Source organism: Stegodyphus dumicola, chromosome 7 (assembly GCF_044657685.1).
Source record: "Stegodyphus dumicola isolate Sdum_Otavi_A_Nest chromosome 7, ASM4465768v1".
NCBI classification, from domain to species: domain Eukaryota; kingdom Metazoa; phylum Arthropoda; class Arachnida; order Araneae; family Eresidae; genus Stegodyphus; species Stegodyphus dumicola.
Genome location: NC_140774.1, coordinates 88,702,571 through 88,728,997, shown reverse-complemented (window position 1 = coordinate 88,728,997; position 26,427 = coordinate 88,702,571). Strand labels below are relative to the sequence as shown.

Here is a 26,427-nt window from a genome sequence, read left to right as displayed (position 1 = left end):
AAAAGAAGGCACATTAAGGAAAAGATAATCCTAGTCTATTTAAATGCAAATTTTTCTGTTCATAACAAAAAGCAATCTATTTTCAAATTGAAAATTCTTTAATTTAATTATCGATAATTGATAATAATAATATTAAGTTGCCATATCTCAACAAAATCTTTCCAAAATCAAATAATATAGAGATATAAATTTCTACAGTATTTGTTAAAAGCTGAGATATCACTAATTACTAATGCGTACTCGTAAGATTCCTTGAAACAGGAAATGCATTTCCAATCTCCAATGCAAATGTATTTTACTGAAACATATCTAAAGGAATTCTACCATTTCATACCAAACAACTTTCTAATATGACTATGAGTACCTCCCATGAATTATTATTGGCTTGGCATATTCCAAATCTTTGCTAATTTCATCCTTAGCTAAAGAGACGAAAATAGGTCGTCCTCCCCCGGCATCGCACAATTTCCCTAGGCGCAGTATTCGTGTCTCTAAAGAATACGACACCAGCGAAATATTAGTCATTTGATATTTCTTTTGGCAATGTTCTATTTATGAATTCATAAAGAGATGAATTTTAATCTCGCACAATTTCTACCACGATTTTGTGGGGAAAATATGGAACTTATTTCAGTATCCATAAATACTTTATTCTAATTTGAATGACGTCATGCTACTTTGGAGTCAAGAAATTATTTTGTAGCCAGCCGAACAGTTATTAAAATGATATTTAGCAACAAATAAACTTGACAATAATGTCTCACTACTTCTTTTAACGGCATCTTTGAAGAGGATATAAAGTTGAAAGTTGTAAAAGTTGAAGTTAGTTGAAGTAACTAAGTTTCAAATACTGTTTTAAGACAGAAGTCAGTGGCGATATTCTGCAGTTTATTATATTAAAATTTCGATAACATTTTTTAAGAATGAAAGCTGCAAAATGACATAAATTTGAAGCTATAATTTGGCAGTTTTATTTGTGAAAGTCAATGCTGAATTTGTGCTAGTCAATACTAGTCTTAAATTTCGTTTTGTCTCTTATTGAACAAAGTTCATACTTTTGGGAGTACTATTAAACAAATTTTGGTTTTTCACAGGTATTTTATACTAGATTAATCCTGACAAAGATTTAATATACAGCCGAAATCGACAATAACAATAGCCAGCAGTTGAAATATTTCTGCTATAATGGTTATTATTCGCTGGATCAAATATGAGCTAACTATATATTTTCTTAAATTAAAACAAAGAAAGATTGATAGCGCATTATTAATTATTTTCTCCTAATCATGAATTTAAGTATTTACTTTATATCCAGTTTTAATTTACATATTTTTTGCTTTGAATTTTTATTTGAATAGACATTAATTTTTGCACATTTTGTACCATATCAAAGTTCTGATAATTTATGAAGTGTTTTAATAATTTATAAATAAATCCATTATCGTTTTAAGTGTATCTGGTTACTAAATAGACCAGGAATTCTGGAGTATTTTACCAGTTATCTTCAGAGTTGAAATAAATTATATAATTTAAGACAACGCAAAGTTAGAAATTAAGGAAATCGCAATTAAGATCGCAGTTAACGAAACTCCAAATGCAGACTGTCAAAGAATTTTAACACATGTTCTGATTATTATATCTATATGAAGTTTTCAGAATTCAAACTATATAATAGATATACGAAACTATAAATTAATATAATGGCTATATAACCATTAGATTATTATAATAGATATACGGAACTATTAATTAATCTAATCTTTTCTTATTTTAATTGTGTAAATGATTTTCTTTGTATTTTATTTTTTGTTTTATTTTACAAATCATATTTGTTTGATTTGTTCGTATTATTTAAAGCTGATTTATTTTCCTTACTTGCATTTTGTAAGCTTTGTGTGATACTTTGCAATGCAAAAGGGATTTGGTTTCCTTTCAATAAAAAAAATAATAACAGAGAAGATAAAATCTGAAAGCCTACTGGTGTTTTTTTCATTTACAGACACATATAGCATTTTCATTTACAAACACATATAGCATTAGGGCTAAAAATGCTTAAAAACAGAGTATCTATAGGATTTCTGATAGACAGTCTCGCGCACTGGAGATAAAAATCTTTTACTCCGTACAGTGTGTTGCCACTTCTCGCTTTGAAATCGATCAGATTCGTAATAAAAAATTCGTTAAAATTTCAGAAATATGAAATAGTTAATAAAAAAATTCGAAATTCAAAATTCGGGCTTCCAGGTGCCCATGTTCTGGTGGAGGAATATGTTATTCAAAACTTGATGACTCTAGGCACCGTTTCACAGTGCAAGAAACATACATACACTCATGTAGATTCTTCATTACTTAGATTCTTTAAATATAACACAGGGCGATAATATTAACAACTTGAAAAGTGATACATCGTATTTAAGTGATTCAACGCCAAATGCCGTTTCGAGAGTAATAGCCCTTCTGGAATATCTCCAAAGCATCCTTTAAAAATATACATTTAGAAATGTACACTAGTAAATGCAGTTGTTTACAAAGTCCTCCATCTGTGTACGTAAGTATTAGCCGCCATGGCCTTCCCGTTTTTCGAAACAAGCCTGGATTTCTTTTCTGGAAATATTATTGATAATCTGCCGCCCATTATGTTGGATGTCAGTTATATGAAGAAATCCTCGTCTTTTCAGCTTCTTAATTTTGAAATTACAGGCTTACTCCTCGAAAGCAGAGTTTCCAATGAAACTTTTCATAAGCCGAAATGACTTTCTCCCCACAAAAATCTTACCAAATACTTCTTAAAATATAAAATAATAGACTACAATAATAAATAAATAAATGAAAATAAAAATGATTATATGATAACTGCATAGATAATAGAAACAAAAATAATGTGTATATGATGTAGTTCCAACTTCTCGAAAATTAAAAAGAGAGCAAGTATATTAATATACTTTAAAACTAGAAGCTGTGGAGAGCATTTGTTGAGTTATTCTAGATTCAGAAGAAGGATATATATGGCCCACTTCCACTATGTGACAATGAAAGGATGAAGATCGTGTTTTGGTTCCATAGTTATCAGCCCAAAAGGGCTATTCGTATGGAAATGGAATTTTGCATCGAATCTCTGTAAATGTGTTGTTTCACTTTTCATTCTAGTCTGTTGCTATTCGACAGAATGTAAGATATTTATATTTCAAATTAAATCTGTCTGATGTGGATTAATAAACTAAGCTATTGTAAAGCAATAAATGCATTTCTTGAGAATATTCGTTTTTTATTTGTAAGTTGGAATAATTTAAATAACAAAAGTGCATTTAATTCTTATTAAAATACTCCATATTTTTATAGAATGAAGTTATACATTTTTTATTCTTTACTTTATATTTTGTAAAACTTTAATAAATTTTTAGTTAATAAACTCAACGATTTTAAAGCAAGCAATAGCATTATTATTTCTTTAAGAAATGACGTTGAATTTGATTTTGAAGTTTGTGTGCTGCCATATATTTTTAATCGAATGTTTAAACAGTTGGTAAAAAAGTACACTATTTCTTTGTTAGTTCCAGCCATACTGACTTTGTTACCCGCGGAAATTCTTCTCTTATCAGTAGTCCGTTTGTGGTAGCGAATTAAAAAAAAGTTAATTTATTGGCTTACATTTATTCAAAATTTAATCATTAAAGAAAATTTAGCAAGAAATAAAAACAAGAAAGCCGTTGATTCTAATAATATCTGGCTGCTACCTAATAATTATACCAAAATGTTTCATTTTCCATTTGTCCTTCTGCCACGCGTTTTTGTATAGGTTTTTCACTTTTAACTGCTGCCAATTAAAGTTTCTTTTACTAGTCCTCTATGATGCTTTTATTGAATACGATTTTGCAGTTTTTCTTGCACTAATAATCTTTACTTAGTTACGCTATTTTATTCAGCGATAAGAATACTTTTAATATTTTATTTTGCTGTACATCTAATCTCGTTGTATTTGAATTATAAATATATATTTAGAAAGGCAATTTATTAAGTAAGAAAAGAAATCTTACACAAACTTCGACTTGAAAAGTAAATAAAAAGATTTCATAGTGCAAAATAAATATTGATTAAATAACTGTTATTCTTCAAAATTAAAGTATACGCTAATGATACAAGGTGAAAAGAGCTGAAAGTAATACATTAAGGTATAGATGACGATGAACTAAAATAAAAAAATGTGAATTATTTTCCAAAAATAATAAAATGAAGAATATACATGAAATTTGAGTACGTAATATAAGTTTACTAAAATTGTAAATTGTAAGATCGAAATAAAAAGTTAAAACAAAAAATAAAACCTAAAATCAGGAATTCATCTGAAATGAAATTTCAGAGGCAAAGAGCTTTCATAATATTTCTTTTTCTCTCAAACTTTTCCAGAAAATGTTTTTCTCTTAACATATATAGAATAAAAGAATTCCCTTGACATTAGTCAGATGTTTGCTTTAACATTTGCAAGCAGTTTAATATACACGATTTTTCGAATGTTAGACTTATTGATTTTGAAAATTTTACGATTACCCTATAGGGTTGAATTTCATTAACTATCCGATTGCTGCTGCTTAATATTTCCAGCTATATGACAAATTTTTGTCTGCGCAGCTACTTAAAAATCTAACGAAACTTCAATAACCCAGAGAAGTCATACTTAAGTAAAATGTTTATTAGACTATTATTGGTAAATCTAATCAATAGTAACCATTATTACTTACGGACTTTTCATACCTCAAGTTTGTAAGTCGAGAAATTAACAGTCTATTTTTCGTAAACTAACTCGGTCTCTGAAAAGGGATTCTAACGTTAATGTATAATAGATATACGAAACTATTAATTAATCTAATCTTTTCTTTAGATTAATAGGATTCTGGATCGTTGCTACTGTACTGTATTAAGCTACAGCCTGGTTGCTTAAACTTAATTTATATTCTGGTAAAGGACAACTGAAAGCAGAGGAAAGAATTAATATAAAATTAAAGATGTGGTTGAAATGCAAACTATAACACAACTTGTCATATTACCAGAAACAAACAAAAAATTGCAAGACCCCATGAAAACGGAACATCTGCAAACATGAGATTAACTGAAACTTTGGACAACATTTCTGAAATTAGTGAAGTTAATTTAGGTATGCATTTATTCACTCAACATTCCAACTGAACTATGTATTAGAATAACGTAAAGTAAAATTAAAGAAATATAATAGATTAAAAGACTTCACAAATTTATTAGCGCAGACTAGGAAATGAAAAGCAAAAGATTTAAAGCGGAATTTAGTTATGAGAATTAGTGAATGATAAAGAATACCACTTACCATGAGACTCAGGAGATTTGGGCTGTTAGTCACCCACTCGTAAGGGTTTACGGGAACTGCCCAGCACCTTGAAGGAGAAGAGCATTAATATGTAAAAGACTTTAGCAAAGCTGCAGAATATTTAAATTAAAACTATATTGTCGATTAAAATCTGGAAAACAATATTGACATTAGTAGCTGTTAGCAATATGAAAATGTGTTAGAATGTCTTTTGAGGAACAAAAACATAAATTTTAAGATTTAGCATGAAAGAAACATACTTTTACATATTCAAACATTGCTCTTATCAGTGAAAGCAATATCTGAGTATGGAAGAAAACGCGCATTTTTAAAGCCATTGCTCAATTCATCATAAGAGGTATCCAGTTATTATTTAAATCTAAAGTGAGAATTATTTATAATGAGCATAAAACATATGTTTATTTGAGAAAAATCTCGTAAAAATACATGGCATTATTAGTAATACATGGCAAATGGAATTGAAGAAATAACTCGGAGAAAGATTCTGCATTTGCTTAAAAGCTTACTCCTTTACGGGGCATATAACAATTCTAAGACTTTGTCAGGGTTTAAAAAATATTACGAATTCATGTGAATATATATATTAAAAGAAAAAGGACTGGCAGATAGCTTATGCAAAATCCTTCATATCAAAACATAAAACTGAATTATTTGAAAGTTCGGGCTAATAAGAAAAGAAAATAAATAAAAAAATGTTGTACTCACTCTTCGTCAGCGAAGTACCACCTGAGAAGAGCAAATGTACCCACTGGGAAAAGAGGAAAAACTGAAAGAAACGTAAAAAAAAGGCAATAAACTTCAATGGCCGAATATATTTTTAGTTCACAGTTCTAAGAAATAAAAAATAACTTCGAGAAAAACAGTACCCAAAAAGAGAATTTTTATTCCAATAAATAATACAAAATTCTACCAGACTAGGAAGATGTAAGTAGAGACTTATCATCCTAAACTTGTAAAATATTCCTATTCCTTGCTGATAGAAGTCTATGTATTATGGGTTATGGTCTTGAAACTTTATTTATTTAAATATTTTATTTCAGTTTCATTTTGAATATTTTATTACAAGCACTTCAAACTATTTTATTACAGTTTATAACTGTAAAGAAAGAAAAACTGAAATCGAGTTAAATGATGTTTTTCTAGGAAAAATATTGAATATAAATATAATTTAAATTGGTATCAGGAGATTTTGCTGGAAGCATTATTTTAATTTTTTTAAAAACTGATGATGCAACAAAATTCTAATCCAATATATATTGGGAAACTGAACCTTTCTTTATTTTTCCGGTGATAAAAAATTCCTCTTGAATAGTTAAAAGCAATTGAAGATTAGGGGAAAAACTTAGGATTAAAAAGATTTCACTGATTCTTTATTGAGAAATGTAAGAAATGGCTTTATAAATATCTTTTATTAATTTTAATAGTTATACAAAAGTTCATAAAAGTAACAGCTGCGTATGTTTTAAACCTAATGCATATTATATTATTTTAACTAGATAACTTCATAAAAAATAAGATAAAAATTAGGTTGTTAAGAAGTATTGTATTATTACTTTTACTTCAGTAATAAGATTGATGAAATTTGAAAAATACACTGAATATTTAAGTTTTGTTAAATGACACCTCTCTGAAAATTATATACTTGCGAGGCCCTAAACAAAAAAATTGATTGATTTAAGATGTATGTTTGCCTTTTTTACTTTATATCGCTTCGAAATATTTTCTTACTAGTGAAAAAGCGAATATTTCTATTCTCCCGAAACAGGGTAGTCTAGAGAAGTAAAAAAAATCTTTTATTTTTTTCGTTGCTTTGAGGCATGTAATAGATGGCGTTAGAAATGTTAATAAAATTATAATTTATTTATATTATAAATTAGATGGATTTTAAATTATGCCAATTCAATAAAAAGCTATAAAGTTACTATAAATACAAAATAAAGCCTTAAATTAGTTAAGATATACCTTCAGGTTTTTAAAGAATTACAGGCTGATTAAATCTGAAACTTAAATGATCTTAAGTTTGCGGAATTTCAGTCCTTTCAAAAATGGTTGTTTGCGATGTTGCATGAAGAATAAATTAAACCCTTCATTTTATGAGATTTTGCGGAATGGCAACGCTTCCTAAACCACGTAGATAATAAGTATATATTATCATGAGGATAATGTAATGTAAAAACATCGTTTCTAATTTCAAAATTAAAAGAAAACACTAATAATTTTTATATTCTGACACTTGACAAAGATTTGCTTCGCGGAGTAAATGTAAAAAAATCATGATGCCATTCATTAAACGGATATTTCGCAATTGCGTACCTTTTAAACTGTCACAAGTACTACTGGGTAACCAAACAGAAGCCCCCATTGCCACCAGAAAGAATGACACCTTCCAAACCGTTTGCTACAACTGGTATAGAATTTGCTGGTCCCTGTCTTTGTACGCTGTACTCCACCCTTGCATACAGAGTACATTGTACTATTCACGTGCTCAGTTACTCGAGCTTTACATCTGGAGCTCGTTTCGGACCTGACAACTGATTAGTTCACGATGGCACTTCAAAAGTTTATCGTCAACAAGGACCCCCCTCATAGCATCTATACTGACAGCGCCATCTCCTTCCAAGCCGCAATCGATAAGCCGCAAAACGATACTAGATTAAAATGTATTGTGCCGTGGGCAGCTTGGTGGGGATGTTGGGGGGGGGAGCTTTTATAGGATTAACTAAACGATGTCTTCGAAAATCGCGCGGTCGCTCGTTGCTAGATGAAGAAGCCCTCTCTACTGCATTAGTAGGGGTAGAATCCATCCTGAACAGCAGACCAGTGTATGAGCAAAGAAATGACAATTCCGAAGAAGCCTTGACTCCATTTCCTAACTGCCAGAAACTCACAGCATTGCCATCGAAACCTGAATCCGAATATAAATCTCACACGAAATTATGGAATGCATAAAGATTTGTTGGATATATTCGGGAAGAGATGGTCTAAAGAATATCTTCGGGAGCTACGCAGCTATCATCAAGTGAGCAACATCCACAAATTATTTCCATTAGGAAAGGAGATCTAGTACTTCTTCAGGAGGATGTGATGCTTCGGCATATGTGGTAAAGGGCCCTTGTAGAAAGGATAATCGAAGGCCGCAATGGAAAAGGTAGATCATGCATACTGCGTGTTGATCGCAAAGAAATGACTCAACTGATGTAGCTGATCATATGTCTTAAGGTTGAGTAAGGTGAAGAGGATATTCTGGCCTCTCGATGGACAGTGTTTCTCGTGACATTAGTCACGATTTTCATACGCGCGGAGTTTGACTTAATTTTTTAACTTGGCAACACAAAACTGTAAGAATGAAATGTTTATGTTTAAAGCAGTTGCATGTGTAATAGAGAAAATAAAATGTGCATGTAAGCGCAATAAACTTTATAATGTTCCTCACTGCTTTGTCTATAACAAAATGTCGACGAACCTAGTAAACTGTGAAGTGACGTATCAAGCATTAACAACGTATACTCGAGAAAGGTTAAAATATCCTTTTATTCCTTCAAAGAAATGATAACAGTTGCCCCCTTCTCGAGCTTACAGTAAAGCCGCCACTCGGAATTTTGACACGTTGATGCTGGTCTGACCCACCGGTGAGTCATACTTGTCTGTTCCGTGGGGCTGCATGATCCATCGGTAGGTCATGCCTGATTGTTCTGCGGGCCGGAATGACTCACATATGGGTCACGCTTGTATATCAAAAAATACGTAGTACAATATTTTATTTTATTTTAATTATTCAACAGATTACATTAACATTTCAACACTATAATCAAACATTTAATGCAAAACAAATAACTTAAAATATAACTATATAATTATTAAAAATATAATTATATAATTATTAATTTTTTCCATGCAATTTTTTAAAGCAGGCTAAATATAGTGCCGGCTTGCCCTTACAATTATCGCAATATGTTGTTACTTTCTTTGCTCTATTCGTGGCATACTGCATACCTTTTAGGCTTGCTAAGCGTTTATAGCATTCTTTGTATCGCTTTCTCTTGTTTATCACAGATCCTTTGTACGAATTTAAAAAATGTCTTTTCTTTTTTGCTATTATTACTTCACTAGGGGTATTCACAAAACATAGGGACCACGAAATGGATTCAAGCGCCGCCGCGCGAAAAGAACAATACATATCCGCGCCGCCGTCAATGTGTTAAATCACGATAAGAAAATAAGAAGATGGTCTAATATTAACTAAAATAGACTTAGCCAAAGCTAGACACAAATATCTAACGTAGTTGGATTTGCATTCAGCGCGATTCTAAAAACTCATTCTGGTAGGGAGTTGTAAGTGGGAAACAAGAAATGAAAGGAAAGGGTTTCAAAATTAAAATAACTGTTATAAAATTTAGAATCCATCTTACAAATTTATCAGAGCACTATGCAATGCTTTTGACACTTAAATAATTTAAAAAAAATAATTTAAAAATTTAAGTGTAAAAAAAAGCTGCTTTCATTCCCTTTCCAATTTACTAAATACACTTACAATTTACTAAAGCATTTTATAGAAATGCATTTCTATAAAATACTTTAGTACTCTTCTACTGTAAAATAGTTAAGCACTGAGAAAAATCTGGAAAAACGAATTCTAGATAAGAAGATAAAAACTGCATTTAACTCGGAAGTGTTTATTAAAGCTTTATAATGTGAAATATAAATTAAAGACTGTATATTGCATTGATTGACAACACTCTGGAAACTCTTTAGCAGGTCGCATGGATGATATAGTATAAAAGTTCTTATTTTTCTTGCAGTGGACAATACTAGCCAAACTGGATCGTTGATAAATATATAATAGCGTAGCACAACAGTTAAAACATTTTGAAAAAACTTTGCTGTTTTGGGAAATTTCATGATATTTTGAAAATATTATGGAAAGTCTAAAGTCGCTCAGCAATTAAAATCAATATTTTGAAAGATGAATGTAAATTCTGTATCATGTCGATCGGCAACACTATAGAATCTGGCTACGTCTTCACAGCAAACAAATAACATATTTTACTTTGTGCAATGACAACATTTTCCTTCTGCGTGAATTAAAAATTCCATAATAGCATAATGTATGTCAGCATAATACAGCGGTGTAAAAATTCTCTACAGGATAGGATGTTATAGTACACGCTCTATAAGGATGTTATAGTACACGCTCGAAATCTGAACAAAGAACAAATAAAAACAAAATTACTTTATATATTTGTAACCAGTGCTGTAAAAAGCTAATGTTAAAGCATTCTAAAGAAGTAATTTCAATAAATTTTACATTATAGCACACATATGCGTTTGATAGCAATTAATATGCAAGTATTTTAAATAAATCCTAAATTTTCATTAACACTGTGCTTAAAGAAATTAAAAATTTTTATAGAAATGAAATGTTCAGCTAAAATACAGAGTTAAATTGTAACTACCATATTACATGTAAATCATATTACTTACTTATATTAATATAAGTAAGACAAAAATAATTGGATATCTCTTAGCTCGGAGAAACCCATTTGACATAGATATACATGAATAACGCTATAAAAACTAATACGCAAATGCACTAATACTGTAGAAATATTTTGCCATCATAATAAAAAAATCAAAAGAATAAATTTTTTTAAATGAAGCATGGCAGTGAGAGACCACAAGTTCTACCACTGAATCAGTTTTCTGCGTCAATGAGTGTATCAAGATTAAAATGTGAACGTCGCTATCGTAAAATGAAAACGGTATAGAAACATAAAATCCAAAGGGCATAGAAACACCAGATGCTTTAAACCCAAGGGGAAAAATGTCCAAGGGCGGCATATTTAAATGGAGGCTATGCCAAATGAAATTGTCATATCAGCCTTAACGGCTATTGCACATAAATGATCTCCATCCCATTTTAGAAAAATGGAGATGCAGTAATACGGCTAACCGCTCAAAGACGTTCTTGCTGCGTAAAGGCAAATACATCATCAGCCAGTCAGTACTTATCATCATTTGAAACAGTGAAAACAGCATCGTAACAGGATCAGTCTTTTACAGACTTGTGAAGCTGGTAGAAATGGTGCATGATCTGACATTTCGACGGACATATCTACATTTGAAAGATGGCTTTCGAACAATATTTTGTATGAATATATTTTGCTGATCAGAAAAAGGGATTGTACAATAAAAGTGCGAATGATTAAGAGATCTATAAAAGTGTGGTTCCATGACAAAGAATTTAAGCGTATGTACTTAAGATTTGTAGAGTCAATGCCTAAGCTTATTTCAGAGGTCATTTCAGTTAAGGAAGGCATACTGGAATTAATTTTAGTATTATCACTGTATATGATGGTATGTGCAAATATTTTCAAAAAAATTCGTTTTGTCCCAATTATTATGCACACTATAGTATCAAAATTAATCTCCATGAAATTTAAGACGTATGTCTAAAACGGAGATATCTGTAATATTATTCTGCTATAAATTAACACCAGAATTAGACGCATGCATTTATTTGATAAAAAATGGGCTTAGGTTTTCAATGTGTAATTGTATATTGCTTTCAACTACAGTTTAAAGAAATATTAATAGTAAATGCAGATGACATTTCTTAGCACAAAATTTGGGTACATATGTATATGTAAGATGCATTTATCCATATAACATAACGCGAAAGGAACAATAAAATTTAAACACGTATGAAAATAACCCCATAAAAGATATAGCAGATATGTAAAAATTTAGAATACACGAAAGACAAAACTTTCGTTAGATTAAATAAAAAAGATTTAAGTCTACCAATAGAAATATCAACAAGTTGCTTGTCTTTCTAAAATGCAAAATAATTTTCATCTGTCTTCATAACATGCTGTATTTTCTTCCTAAGTAATTTTAAGTTTTCTACGGGTTAAAAGTGGTTTAAATATTGAAATCTGCTTCATAACCGTCGATGAATCATGCCGTTGTAGCTTCAACTCATCTTAGAACTTAGCGATATATTTTAGGAAATGTTCGAAAAAGAATATCGATCTTGGAACATTCCTGGAAAATTTGACAGAGAATATTTATTGGAGACACGGATATGTTTATTTCTTGAACGATGTCATAGGAATTTCGATGGGCATTCCGAAAGAGGTTAAATATATATACCTTAAACAGCACATAAAATTTTAATATCTTCTGAATTAAACATCTTCATTTATATCTGTTTTATTCTTTATAAGTCTTCTTTGTGAATATTCCTCCTATTATGTTAGACAGTTTACTCATTCAATTAAAATTATTTAGTTCCTTTGTTGTTATTTTAACGTTTTCGACATTTTTATTGCGAAGCAAAATCTTTTATTTCAAATTTCTCTACGAAATGATTAATAATTAATCGCCTGAAAGATTTGGAATTAATTCGTTACACGACAGTAATGCATTTTAATTTTAGTTTACTTACATTTTTTCATACACATTAAAACTGGATTTATCCTAATAAAAAAGAAATTGAAAATAACAAAACTAATTTTATTCAAGAAATTTCTTTGGGGAAATTGTGCCCTCTCCTAAATAAAATGAAAGCAACAAAACTGAAAGATTTAACTAACTCTTCATTTTTTTTATTATATATGATATTTGACAGAGTCAATATTTAATTGAATCCATCAAATGCCACAAGTATTAAAAATTCATTTTTTAACAATGACATAAATACGAATACATTTTATCAGGTTATTCTCTTTGGACAAAATGCCCAATGTGATCCCAGACAGCAATTTGCTCTTATTGACAAAGCAAACATAATGTACTATTCTGTTTGCAATGAAATGAAACAAGAGTGTATAAATAGTACCAAAGTCGCAGTTTTATTAATACTGTTTCTAGTGATTTCTTATTCTTCATTAGTTTCGTTATTTTACATAAAAACTATCATTTAGTTATTACAAATGTTAGAAATAACATTAATGCAATGCAACATTTAACAGAAAATATTATTTAAAATTCGGTCGTATTAAACCATATTACCAAATTTTAATATTGCAGAATGTGTACATATAAGAATCAAAATCGATATCTTTACTTTTTAAGACATTTTATATCACCAGCAACATAATCTACTATTATTAAAGAGACTGACTTGCTTTCCAAAAATGCTGTGTTTTTCTTGAAGGAATTTTTCAGACTTTAAACAGACAACTCTACTTATCAGGCAGGAAATTCTTTTAAAAAAAGTAGTTTTTATCATACCTTTCAAAACTGATAATTTAATGTTATTGGAAGTTACCATGGGCTATGTCGTTATCGAAATAATTCCTTTTAAATATAATTTAATAATGTATATTTTCTTTTTAAAATGCTACAACTAAATTGCAGAAATTCTTACAGCCCCCCCCCCCCCCAAAAAAAAAAGCATGGGGCTTTAGAATTCTTTTCACATTGAATCTTTGCCTTGTTAGCAATAAAAAGGAGGATCATTAAAGAAAGGAATTTATAAGCTTTGATGAAATTCTTTACTGACAACAGTTATATGCAATTTAAATTTTGCTACAATTTCAACTCGGTGAGTTCTGAATTAATTGGGAAGGAACTTACTAAATTTAATGTATTAAATTCACATAGAAAAAGTTGTAGTGTTCTTCCCTTTTATCTATGACTTAGTGTGGAGGAACTTAGTGAACTGCTAAACGAATAATTACTTAAGTCTAGAAACAGAAACTTAACACTCAAGAAGGGTTAATTACCCTTTATTGCTCAAACTAAAGATTTATAGTCAGTCCCTTTCTCAGGGAACAACAAAGCTTCTATTTGGGCTTAAACTCAAAAATATAAGAAATAAGAACTTAACTAATAACTATAACTAAAGAGATTTAGCCATTGGCTAAATCTAACTAGATGGCCCCTAAATCTAACTAGTTGGCAAACGGCAAACGCAAATATAATTAGTTGGCCCCTAAATCTCGAATTAGCTAACGAAGCTATCAAGGGCCCGTAATACGGCGTAGTAACAGCTTAGAGAGACGTGGCCAAAAGGGCAACGCGCGCTAGTCAGAAACTCTGATTCTGTCTTTCGAAGTGAGTGGAACTTCGACTTAAATCCTACTCCTTCTCATTTGCATTAAACGCGATTCTAAAAACGCATTGAGCAAATGAATTTGTAAGCTGAAATTAGGAGAGATAGGAAAGGAGCTTTAACTTAAAATAACTGTTATAAACTTTGGAACAAACTAATCATTAACTAAATAATGATTCGTTGTTTCAAACTCGGATGCTTATTAGAATTTATATTTAATTTTATTTTTAAACTAACACGCTCATTACCGACACTTAAGGCTAATCACATTATTGGTAATTATACTAAAGATTAGTTATTGGAAAATGGAATCCTTTTTAATTAATTGTAAAAACAGTTTTTGTGTTTAATCTCTTTCAGAATATAGCGTATTTGGCTTAAATTTCTCCATATTATTTTGTTCTTATGAAATTTAAAATATAAAGCCACAGTACCGGGATTTAATGAATCATTGTCAAACAGTAACATATTGTTGCGTGCGTACGGGTTCGTAATAAACTGAATGCACAAGTCCGATAAAAAGTGAATAAAATTTATTATTATAACAACAAATAAAACAAAATGCTGAAATTTAGCTCAGAGATATTCATACAATATCGCAATATCTCACAGTAGTTATATTTTTAAATACTAAAATGTTCAACAAAATTTATTTCAAAACAGAGAAAGCTAATCCAATTTCACCACGAATTCGCTACAATCATTAACAGCAATAAGTAAACAACTACAGTTTTCTAAAACAACTGAATTGAGATGTTTTCCTCCAGATTTTATAAGCTTTTTAATCAGCATGAGAATATTCTGGTATTATTTTCGATTTTTCAGTGAAACAAAAGCGTACAACTACGAGATATAGATCTATTAAATGCGCGTGCTCCTGTATTTTTAATTTTTTCGGCGTAGCTTTCTCTTCAAATAAGCTTCATGCTGCACTGCGAGGTAATATAAAAAAATTTTAATTAACAATTCTGTTAAAAAATAGCAAACTAAATAAATACAAAAACCGTAACAATATATTTCTCAAACTGCAAATTAAGTAATATTTAAAGAAGTTAAATTCATGTACATCTTATTTTCCTGAAAAACATTCTGTTTTAAGCATGAAAAGAAAAATATCAAAGTCTTGTTATAAAGTTCTTTTGTTTTGCTTACGTTTATCACAATATGTTTCTGTCTGTCATAGATGCAGCTACCTTGACTATCAGTCATTTAAAGCTTTTAGAAAAATCTAGCTCTTCTGACAAGGAAGGACTCTGAACTCTAAATTTTTCTCAATAACTATATAGAGAGATGTATATGTATAAACCAACTCAGCTATAAATGCATAATAGCAAATATATTAACTGTTAATATTCTATATATATAACATCAAAAAATTTATTAAATATGGAGGTTTTTGTATTTTGAACATTTTCATGCTGTGCCGCTCATTCAACCTATTCATGACTTGACTTCCCTCTGAAGACCAATTTCTTGAATGCATTTAGAAGAAAACCGTAAGAAAGTCAAGGTTCCCACCTTTGGCATGATTCCCGACTATTCACCTTCTTTTGTAAATAAATTGGTCCTAATTTTGTGCACGAATTCATTACCACAGTGTTTTGTTATATTTATTCGATAAAAAGTATAAAGTTTATACCCGTAAAACATGTCATGCATTTTATTTTAATATATATAAGACATGAATAACTTTCAATTTACCCTAAAGCTCCAGAGAAAAGTTTCTTAACCTATTCTTAAAATAATATAAATCGAAATAAAATTTATTAACTATTCTACAAATATAGAAAACAAAGAATGTCATGACACGCTAAATGAAAATTATTGAACTTTCAAAAACTTAAAAGCACAAATAGAACTCCGTGGGAATACGAAAATTTGTGTAAGTGCATGTCTTCTTAGCAAATAAATTTTTTTCCGTAAATGAAAAATAAATATCAAATAAGGTGTCTTACAGTCTAAAACTGAAAACGCGTTAGAATGCCAACTGCGAAAATTTATTAATATATTACTTTCTTACAAATAAATTTACTTTTAAATCTACACCGAAAGATTTTCGATAGGAAGCAAAACAAATAAGGACAAGTTCCTCTCTTAATTTTTTTTCTCCTCCCAAAGACTTTTTGAAGTGAAATTTAACTCTGAATTCAATTTAAGAAGACGAAGAAAGTCTGTTTTCTTCATTTATTTATGTATAATCCTAAATCTAAAGTTCTCTTCTGAATAAAGCAATTCAAAGTAAGTTGTGCATCTACATGATATTGGCACGGATTTGGCGAAAGCGTAAATAAATTGGAATTTACCTGAAGCGTCTGAGAAACAGAAAGGATTATAGTATAGTTTGTATTATATGTTTTTATATATTTTGGCTACATATCAAAAAGTGAAAGATTCTGAAATTCTTTAAAATTTAAAAATGTCACGGACTTAACTATGTACATATATACACATCTTCCTTTATAACATGTCAGATTATCTTTTTATTGATAGGTAAGATATTTTCCACTTAAATAACATTATCAAATATACTAGCCGCAAAAAAAGCTCCGCTTGAAGTATTTTCTTCTTATAAAATATTGAAAGATAATGCAAAATATTTTGCTAGGAATAAGAATATCAAATGATTTAGAGATTTAGGTTCAGATTAAAAAACGAGAAAACACTTTTTCAAGTAAATAATAGTTATTCGTGTAGCGGAAACAGACGAAATGCATATTTTAGCCCATTTTAGTACATTAAAGGGAATTAAGTTATGATTATTTATTTATTTCATATGCAAAGAGTAAAATATTAGTCTATGATACTGAGAAATTGCTTTTAACAAAATGTGCATTTTAAACCAATTCAAAGTAACTTCCCCGTTATTTGTTTGTCAACGTTTAGTCCGTACTCAGGAAATTTGTTTGAAATATTTAATCAAAAACAGCACAGAGATTCTCAAAATGAAAGACATATATTCTGTTATTAGTTGCCAAATTTATTCCCGGTTTTTTTTTTCCAAATTGATGTTATTCAGTAAAAAATATTTACTTATACATATACTTCTATTTCACTATTTGTTTAGATTTTATTATTTTACTACATATTTGGGTTTATAGTTTTCTTAATATTTCTAAAATATTGAGTAAAAACGTTAAAAAGTTTTTTTTTTTTACTTCCTTCTAAGAAGTAAGTATATAAGGTATTTCTCCCACCTTCTTAGCATGCCTTCGTGGTGCAGGGGGTCAGCACGCTCGACGCGTATTCGAGAAGTCTGTGGTTCGAATCCCGGCGAGAGCATTGCTCATTTTCCATCTCTTCTGCTGCGAATTCGAAATAACCTAATGTCTCTACAGTGGCGCCCGAACTAAAAAAAGCGGTGAAGAACAATTCTCCACCACCAGGATTTGGCGATTGGGTCCCCTACTTCCCACTTGCCCTTTAAAAGGGGGAGTATATAAGGTATTTATCCCACCTTCTTAGCATACCTTCGTGGTGTAGTGGTCAGCACGCTCAACGTATATTCGAGAGGTCCGTGGTTCGAGTCCCGGTGAGGGCATTGCTCATTTTTCATCTCTTCTTCTTCGAAGTAAACTAATGTCTCTACGAATATTTTTATCTGCGGAAAATTTTGGATATCATATTTTAACAGAAATATCCATTCTTCATGTCTGTATGCAGGTATGTATGTATGCATGTATGTATATATGCATCTCGCATAACTATCACCCGAAGAATGTTGAAATTTTGTATATGGAACTGCTGTAACAACTAGTTGTGTACTGTAATAGCTTGTTATTTAATACATAAATATAATTATTGTTGAAGTGGCAACGCCATATTTGTATTAAACCGTTACTCAGCAATGTGAAATATTGTTTTAAAAGATTAGAATTCTGAAGATTTTACCAGCTAGGAGTAGTATGAAAATTTTGCCACTTAAGAATTGTATAAAATTTGTCTATCACCGTGAACTAGAAATAAAATTTTATGTTCTAAGAAGAATGCCTGTTTGTAAATTACTGCAAAATACATTTCTTTCTGAAATCGCGAAAAACTAAACATACATATATATATCAAAACCTAAAGTTTATTAAATAGAATAGATTATACTATCCTGGAAAAATACTAAAGAATAAAATAACCCCTTAATTTATAACAAAGATGGATGCAAAGAAGCACATTATAATATATAAAATATTTGCATTTACAACAAAGATGGATGCATTAACAACTGCAAAGATTTAAAAATATTAAACAAAATAAGAAATTATTAACCAATTTTTTAAAAAATATTTTATAAAATTCAGATGCTACTAATTATTACTAATTTAAGATTTTTAACACTCCAAATCGACTTATCAAGGGGTAATAATTTAAAACGTTAAAAGCTGAACAGTTAAGGAGTACTGAATTCATGTTTCTTTCATTTTGAGCAAAATCATGAGAGCAAATGAATAAAAGAATAAAACTGTTTCCATACATATTTACACTCAATCTCACAATGCCAAGCGATTCCCCCGACATGAAACTCAGCCTCAAAAACAAGATTTTATAGTACACAATAAAAATTGTAAAATGCAAAATCAAGTAAAATTAGTTGTAAACACATCACATATGTTATAAAAATACAACAGTGAATTTAATCGGAAAGTTTAAACTTACGTAAACCTTTTACGAAACTTTTAATCGTTTAACACACCTTAAACACTTAATTTTTTTAACGTAACACCCTCTTATCCAAAGCTTAAGGCTTGAAAGTTCTTACCCGGCCTTTATTTTCGCAATCGTTGGTCCTAGTCATAGACTTCCAATTGCAGAAGTGTTTCAAATGACGAAAATATTCATGTTTCGGTCATGTCAAATTTAAAAAAAAAATTAATTTTTGACAAACAACGCACCCTAACTTTTAACGTGGTCTCCTGGTTTCCATTTGGGAAAGTTTTATACTCGTTATGAAAAATTAAAATTAGTAGTTTGAAAAAAACGGTAAGAATATTTAATTTCAAAATTTGCAATTTTTGATGTTATTTTCAATTTGCCTTGAGCGATCGGTTAACTAAGATTAATTCGAGGAAATATGTTTAAATCAAGTGCAGCAAAAAGTTTGAATAATTTAATAGACCATATAAGGAAGTCGTGTGACATCCACATCACATTTGTTTCGAAAGTAATTAGCAAATTAATTAGCAGCTTGGAGACATATTCATGATCACTATTTGTTCTATTAAGTACGTGTCTATGGCTAGTAAGCGAATTTATATCACTGTTGTCATATTCGAGTGAAATAATATTATGATTTCTAAAAACAGCTTAAAATTAGTTAGAAGGTTCTAATTATTCGTTTAGAAAATTTCTGAAACCATGTGCTTAAAATCTCTGTAAAAATTAACTTCGCTGTACAACTGAAAGCCTTGGCATAAGAGACTGCTGTTTACCACCGCCTAATTAAGGCGATGGAATTTTTCATTTACTCTCCATTTGTGAAATATATGGTGCAAGCCTCTTATGCAGGAGTTCAAAATAAAATTTACCCGATTCATTTTAGGTAACCACCAAATGTAAGTTCGCGTTTAAGTCAATAGGTGAGTCGCGGTGCACCTCATAAGAAAATTCTTCCTGATTTAGCCTCAAGTGAGTATTGCAGTTAAATAGGATGCCAACGTGAATATCGCAATTAAATTTCCTGATTTAGCCGCAAGGCCAGAGTAGCAATTAATTGGATGTAATTTTTTACAGGGTGCGTCTCTGTTCTCTGTAAATTACCATTTATATTTATATTTTTTAATTTATATTTATATTTTCTGTATACCATTTATATTCTATGATTACGTAGGGCTAAGTATTCTGGAGTAGTTTGACAGCTATGCCTATTTTTTGTAATAATGTGATGTCTTTCGATGAGTATAACGTATATTTCATCGGAATGAGAATTTATTTCATCTTGATTTGTTTTTTTGGTTAGCAACAAAGGATTCTATTATAATGTAATTTGCTTGGTTCTGAGGAAAACTATTCTATTTAAGTGCATATTTACTAATAAGTTATGAACTGAAAATTCAAATTTTCATCACATTTTAAATAAAATTTTCTTTCACCTCTTAAACTGAATTTAAGTAGAGCATTAAATAGTAATATTTTAACCTTCCGCCAACCTATATACATGGGTAAGCGAAGTAATGTTTTCGGTCCAAAATATCGCTAGTGAGCTATTATTGAATAAGCTCGAATTAGGTTCCCCGGTACACTTTACTGTTTTTATAATAACGTTTATCTAGCATCGAGCTTATCTATCTGCCTGGATATGACAATTCGTCCACGATAACTCTATGTTTCACATTTAAGATTTCTGCCTTCACATAAAATTGCATTCATATAAGTGGATTAGATTTTAGGTAAAAATGGGCAGCCGAAAATGATACTTTACTTGAAATCTTGATTTTCTATTTTTTTAATGGACATTTTTTTAATGGACAATTGGAGGTCGTGCCTTTCGTAAATCTCGTAGTAGTTTTTAATGAAAACCTGCATTAAACTGTAATACAAAACATTTCAATTTTAATATTTATAACTTTTTATCAGCGGAAACAATATATTAGATTTAGGGTAAACTTTATAAATTGGATGTGAAATTTTACTTAAACCTTCGAGCAGAATTTCATAAAAAGTACATTGGTATATAAAACGCTTCTCAGATTTGGTATTTAAAACTCGTGTATGTGTTGTGTAATAATCTTACAGTATGATTCATAGTCACATACAAAATTTGATAAACCAAATTTTAACATTTAAGTACAATACAACTTCAGTTAATAAACTAACCTAAGGTTCAATTTATGAAATGACAAACTTAAGTTTTTATTTTTACTGTAGCGTACTGAAACATATTATTAAGATTAAACATATTATTAAATAATCCACATGTTACTCATGTAAGGATTTTAACTATTTTAAACGTCTCTGAAAACAAATTCGAAATGCAAATTTTCTTTCAGAGATAAGCCCCAAAGACGTTTACGAGTTCTAGTCGCGAGTTACAAAGTCGCAAGATTGATACTAATGCCATAAAATGTCTTTGTCAGACTACTTATTTTATCACTCTGTTATTAATTTTAGGAATTATCAAAACTATGCTTGGAATGGATGAAGCCGAAAATGTACCGCTTTAAAAAATATTATCAACTGGCTCAATGAAGACATGTTAATTATCATAGAAGAAACACTGATCCCGAAATTTTACGAAATTTTAGAAATTTTCAGTATAGTGTGATGAATCAGCACGTGTTAGAACTATTATCAGCTCGTTCCACTTGTTCGAATTCTTGATCAGAAAGTTTTAAATGAACATGATTTATTCTGCAAAGAATCCTAGAAACGAACAACTAGAAAGGAAACATTTAAAGTGATCAATTAAAATTTTCGCACATTCAAAATTTCATGGTAAAACTCTGTAAGTTCATGTACTTATGATGTCGCTGCAATGACTGGAAGAGACAGAGGTTTGGCGTTCAAAGGTTGGTCTGAAAATCCTGATATTCAAATAAAATATTGCTTTCCTCATTCAAGTTCATATATCAAATGTACCTTTAGAATTAAGTACCGCGCTTACACAAATGGTGAATGCAGCCCAAATCAGGCCTAAAGGTTTAAGTAGCGTCATTTTTCAATTTTACGAGATAAAATGGGATCAAATCATAAGTCCTCATTGTTTTGTACAAAAATGCATGGGCCATCGAGAAGAAAGCATCCATCCTTAATAATTTGAAAAAAAGAAATAAAATATGTTTAATATGTTAAAAACATGTTTTGAATGTAACTTTTAGTATTTAGCTAAGCTAAAAGACAACTACTTGTTGCAAGAAACAACCAGCTTAACTGACATACTTGAATATCTAAATAAACTTAATTGAAAAATGTAAGAAACGCCTGAGAATACATTAACTTGCCCAGACAAAATTAATGAATTCAAATACAAAATTCAACTTTGGGAAGATGTGAATAATAATTCGCTTGAAATATTTAGTCGGTGCTGTAGTTCGAATTCTAAAAACGAATACAGATGTAATTTGGAATTCGGCACAAAAGCAAAACTATGTAAGTTTCGAGTCCAAAATTTTTGAGATGTAACATAAAATCTTACTTTCATCTAAGTACTATTTCCAGCTTGTGAATGGAAGATAAAGATAGATATCTTATGGCTCCGTATCCTTTTAATAGTCACAGCACCTGTTCATTTTCGAACATGTGAACATATTCGAACATGTGTTCATTTCATGAACGTTTCATTTCTCAGATCATTCAGAATTATGATCTTATCAATTACGATTAACTAAGTGAATAAATTATGATTAGCTGCACTGAACTATGCACTGAACGAATAGTACACAATGGTTTTTTTCCTTTAAACTGTGTGCCTAGGAACCATATAACAAGTCTTATACTGCGAAGGTTCTAGATTCACATTTGTAATCGCATTCCGCATACTAGAATAAGGTAATTTGTCACTGTGTCAGTTATTAATCAAACAAAATTAATTATTTTAGTGTAGAACTTTATTGTTTTTCTTGGCCTTGAATTTGAGGAAAAAAATTCACTTAGTTTCATCCTTATAGGTACATAATTTTTTTTAAATTTTTTATATATGTAAATACTTCTAGTGAAATTATATGTAAATTGTAGTATCTCTTGTATTATGCAGCGTGAAAGTCTTTAGTATGCCAACTTTTGTAGGATTACAGTAATAGGATTTCTAACAGAAATGCAAAAAATAGGATCCCAGGAATAGGATTACTAACAGAAATAAAAAAAACCGGATTACAGGTGTTAGCCCAATTGCTATTGAGATTAATGGCCTTGATGCAAGCTGCCGATGGTTTCGCTAACTAATTATAACGCCAAATGTGGCGAAAAATCAACAAAAGTCGCCAAATTTGGAGATTATTTGGTGACAATTTGGTTCTATCCCTATGTAACTGCAAGTTTATCGGTAACTATATGTGCCTTCTCGAAATTTCGAGAAATCGAAGATACTGAAAATTTTCGCCGGAGGAAAACTATACTATAAGACTGGAAAGAGCATCAGTTTTCTTTATTGAGATTATAAAGAGATCACTGTGCGAAATTACACATTTGGAGCTTCATGTATTGTCTTATATTTAACGTTCTTAGTAGTCTGAAGTGATAACTATTGATTCTTCTATGCCATTTCAGTTCATTACTAGCCATACGCACACAACAGTATTTAAACAATTTAATTATCTTCCTTGTAGAAACATCTTCAACAAAATAAGCTCATTATGAGTGGCTATCTTAATGCTCCGTCTAAAACACTCTAAATATTCACTGTCATTTTGCATTGAGATTGTATAAGCTTCTTTTATCCGAATTCTTAACCTATATCAAACTCAGCTTTCTTGCTTTACTACTCCTAAATTATTATTTTCGAGAAATATGTTGACTTTGTGATACGAAAACTAGTGCATTAAAGAAGAAGGCAAATAATCCTGCTGCGCATATCACCATGTCATATTTTCTACCTGACCTAGGAATTTATGTTCGCTTTTGACAATTTGCAGTCATCTCTTTCTTAATAAACTGTTGAAAGTTCTTATACGAAAAGCAGCACATATTTGTTTTAAATAAACACAGCCGAGTGTTTAATTACTGAGTAGCTGAAATAATTATTTTTATTAATCTTTATGATTTGCCACTTTTATCTAATTTTCGATTCGATTGCGATGTATTTCCTTTCAGTTTATCTGCGCCATTAATTGTAATCTTCGAAAGTGCCATCTGTGAATTCTTATACTTATGTTATATTTACAACAGATAAATAAAAATTTGCATCAGCTTATAATATTGTTCCCGGATTCCAGTCTACATTTCACTGTTATGATTAAATGTCAATGTACGTAAATGTCTCTGATCATTAAAATAAAAGCTTATTAAAGCATGAATGCGGTTTTAGCAGCAGAAAATTATCCAGTTGAAATAAATAAAAAGTACTGCGACATGTATTCTGATAAAATTGAATAAAATCTTTAATGAGAAAATTTTAAATTATTAATGTAGATGTAATGGAATTAAGAAACGAGGCTATTTATTTGGTTTGGTATTTACGTATCATCCTGTCGACAGTCAAACTGTTGCCGAGCAACGCGATTTATCGCTATTTATGGACGAGTTATAGTATCTTTCTTTCGAGGTATGACTGAATCTCGATTATTTCTTGACTGATTCCCGACTGATTCTCGATAAGCTACATTTTTTATGAAGAAGGCTATAAATTAACTGATATTGCAGGACTTCGTTCTTGCATTCGGAAAGAAATTAATGCGAAGGTTCTAGATTCACATTTGTAACCGCATTCCGGTTCATTTCTAGTTAGCTAGCCAAGAGAATTAACTTCTGTTGAATGGAAAAAAAGAACAAGCAAACATCGTCTGACTAAACAATCACCTAAGAAAAGTTTGTACTCTAAACAATCTCAACAGATACATCGGTAAAAACAGAGGTCTTAAAAAAATGTACAAATCAATGAAAGCTTTTTCCGCAATGCAAAACCCAAGCTGGTCGAATACTTCCGAAGCAGTGAATATTTGATAGATTGTACAGAGAGACTGATGAAAGTTTTATTGTAAGAGCTGGAGATAGAAGTGAGGCTCGGAATTCCGCAGAAACGACTGGCACAAATTTGGCGGAATCTTCGTCAATTTTAATGGCTCAATGGTAACCAACATTCAAGGTCGACGGGATAATATATGAGTACTTTTTATTTTTAAAATATATCTGTAAATTCTTTGTTGAATAGATTTTTCAGTTCGACAAAGAATTTATACGTGTATTCAAGTTAAGTAATCTAAGTTGAATGACGTCAGTCATAGCTAGCAAAAATCATGTTGCAATAAATACATTTAAAAATGTTAATTTACATAAAAGTCCTGAAGCTGTATACATACTCCAACCGATGAAATAGAACATCCTCAAAGATTTCTGTTCTGCAAAAGATGCTGCTATGAGCTTGTGAAGATAAAAGCCTTCGCAAAACATCCACATGTAGGTAGTCATTCGCGTATATTTGGTGATGATGTACAACACTTTACATCCAATCTACAATAATGAGAAAGAAGTGAACTTATTATTTGAATTGCAATGCATTAAAATGTTAAGTAAAACATTAGAATTAAAATGCTAATGTCGTACTTTACCTATTTATTAAATAATTTACTTATTAAATAATATAAACTTTTGTGTATCTTAACTTGTACTGATTTAAATGAACTTCATTGAAACCATTGAAAGCAACAAATAAGTTCATAAGATTTTTAAAAATTTTATTTGGGCTAATTTACTATTCGAATTTCTTTATCTTTCGTTTTCATATTCCTGAAACATACGAGAAGATGCAAATATACTTAGTAAAAATACGAAACGACAGTATGAAATATGGAGCAGACTGTAACTAACTTAATTTTTTCTTTTATATACTTTTATTTTAATTAATTGATCAGTTAATTAACTTTCTTTTTGCATTTTTAGGCACTGTAGCTATTTCTAAATCTTTTCAAGTAAATCTCGTTGTAATATTTGAATTAGAACTTTAAAACTGTCAAATAAAGAAAATGCACTTACGTGCAAATTTACCTTTACATGTCCAAAAATAATGGTATTCCGGGAAATATTCAATCGATGTAATTCATTTCTATAGGGAATGTATAAGGGATAAGCATAATTAGTATTATTCAATTAGATGCCAATTCCAATCAATTCTACAATTTACATTATCCAATTCAAGTGGTCAAATAGCTTCTGAAACGCAAATTAAGGCCATCTGATGGTGAATCTAGCGCTTTGCTCAAAGTGAATTTCTGCAATACGTCGTCTGATTTCAGTTTGTATGCGTCTGATTTCAGATTTCAAAACGGTTTGTTAAGACTCCGAAGTATCTTTTGGAAGAATCTATGGAGTAGCCGTTTAGAAGCCGCTTAGAATTGTCTGCCGTTTAGAAACGGGCAGACAATCGTGCAAGCAGTGA

At 30.3% G+C, this 26,427-nt stretch overlaps 1 protein-coding gene across 1 annotated transcript in view; it reads right to left on the bottom strand.

Annotated features, from left to right (window-relative positions):
• LOC118195817 (calcitonin gene-related peptide type 1 receptor-like) overlaps positions 1–26,427 on the bottom strand; it is a 527,958-nt gene that overhangs the window by 120,638 nt on the left and 380,893 nt on the right. The window contains exons 8-10 of the mRNA XM_085820565.1: positions 25,352–25,502; positions 6,062–6,122; positions 5,336–5,402 (exon numbers count right to left, since the gene is read on the bottom strand). Coding sequence (XP_085676691.1) covers positions 5,336–5,402; positions 6,062–6,122; positions 25,352–25,502 — 279 coding nt within the window. The remainder of the gene's footprint in view (positions 1–5,335; positions 5,403–6,061; positions 6,123–25,351; positions 25,503–26,427) is intronic.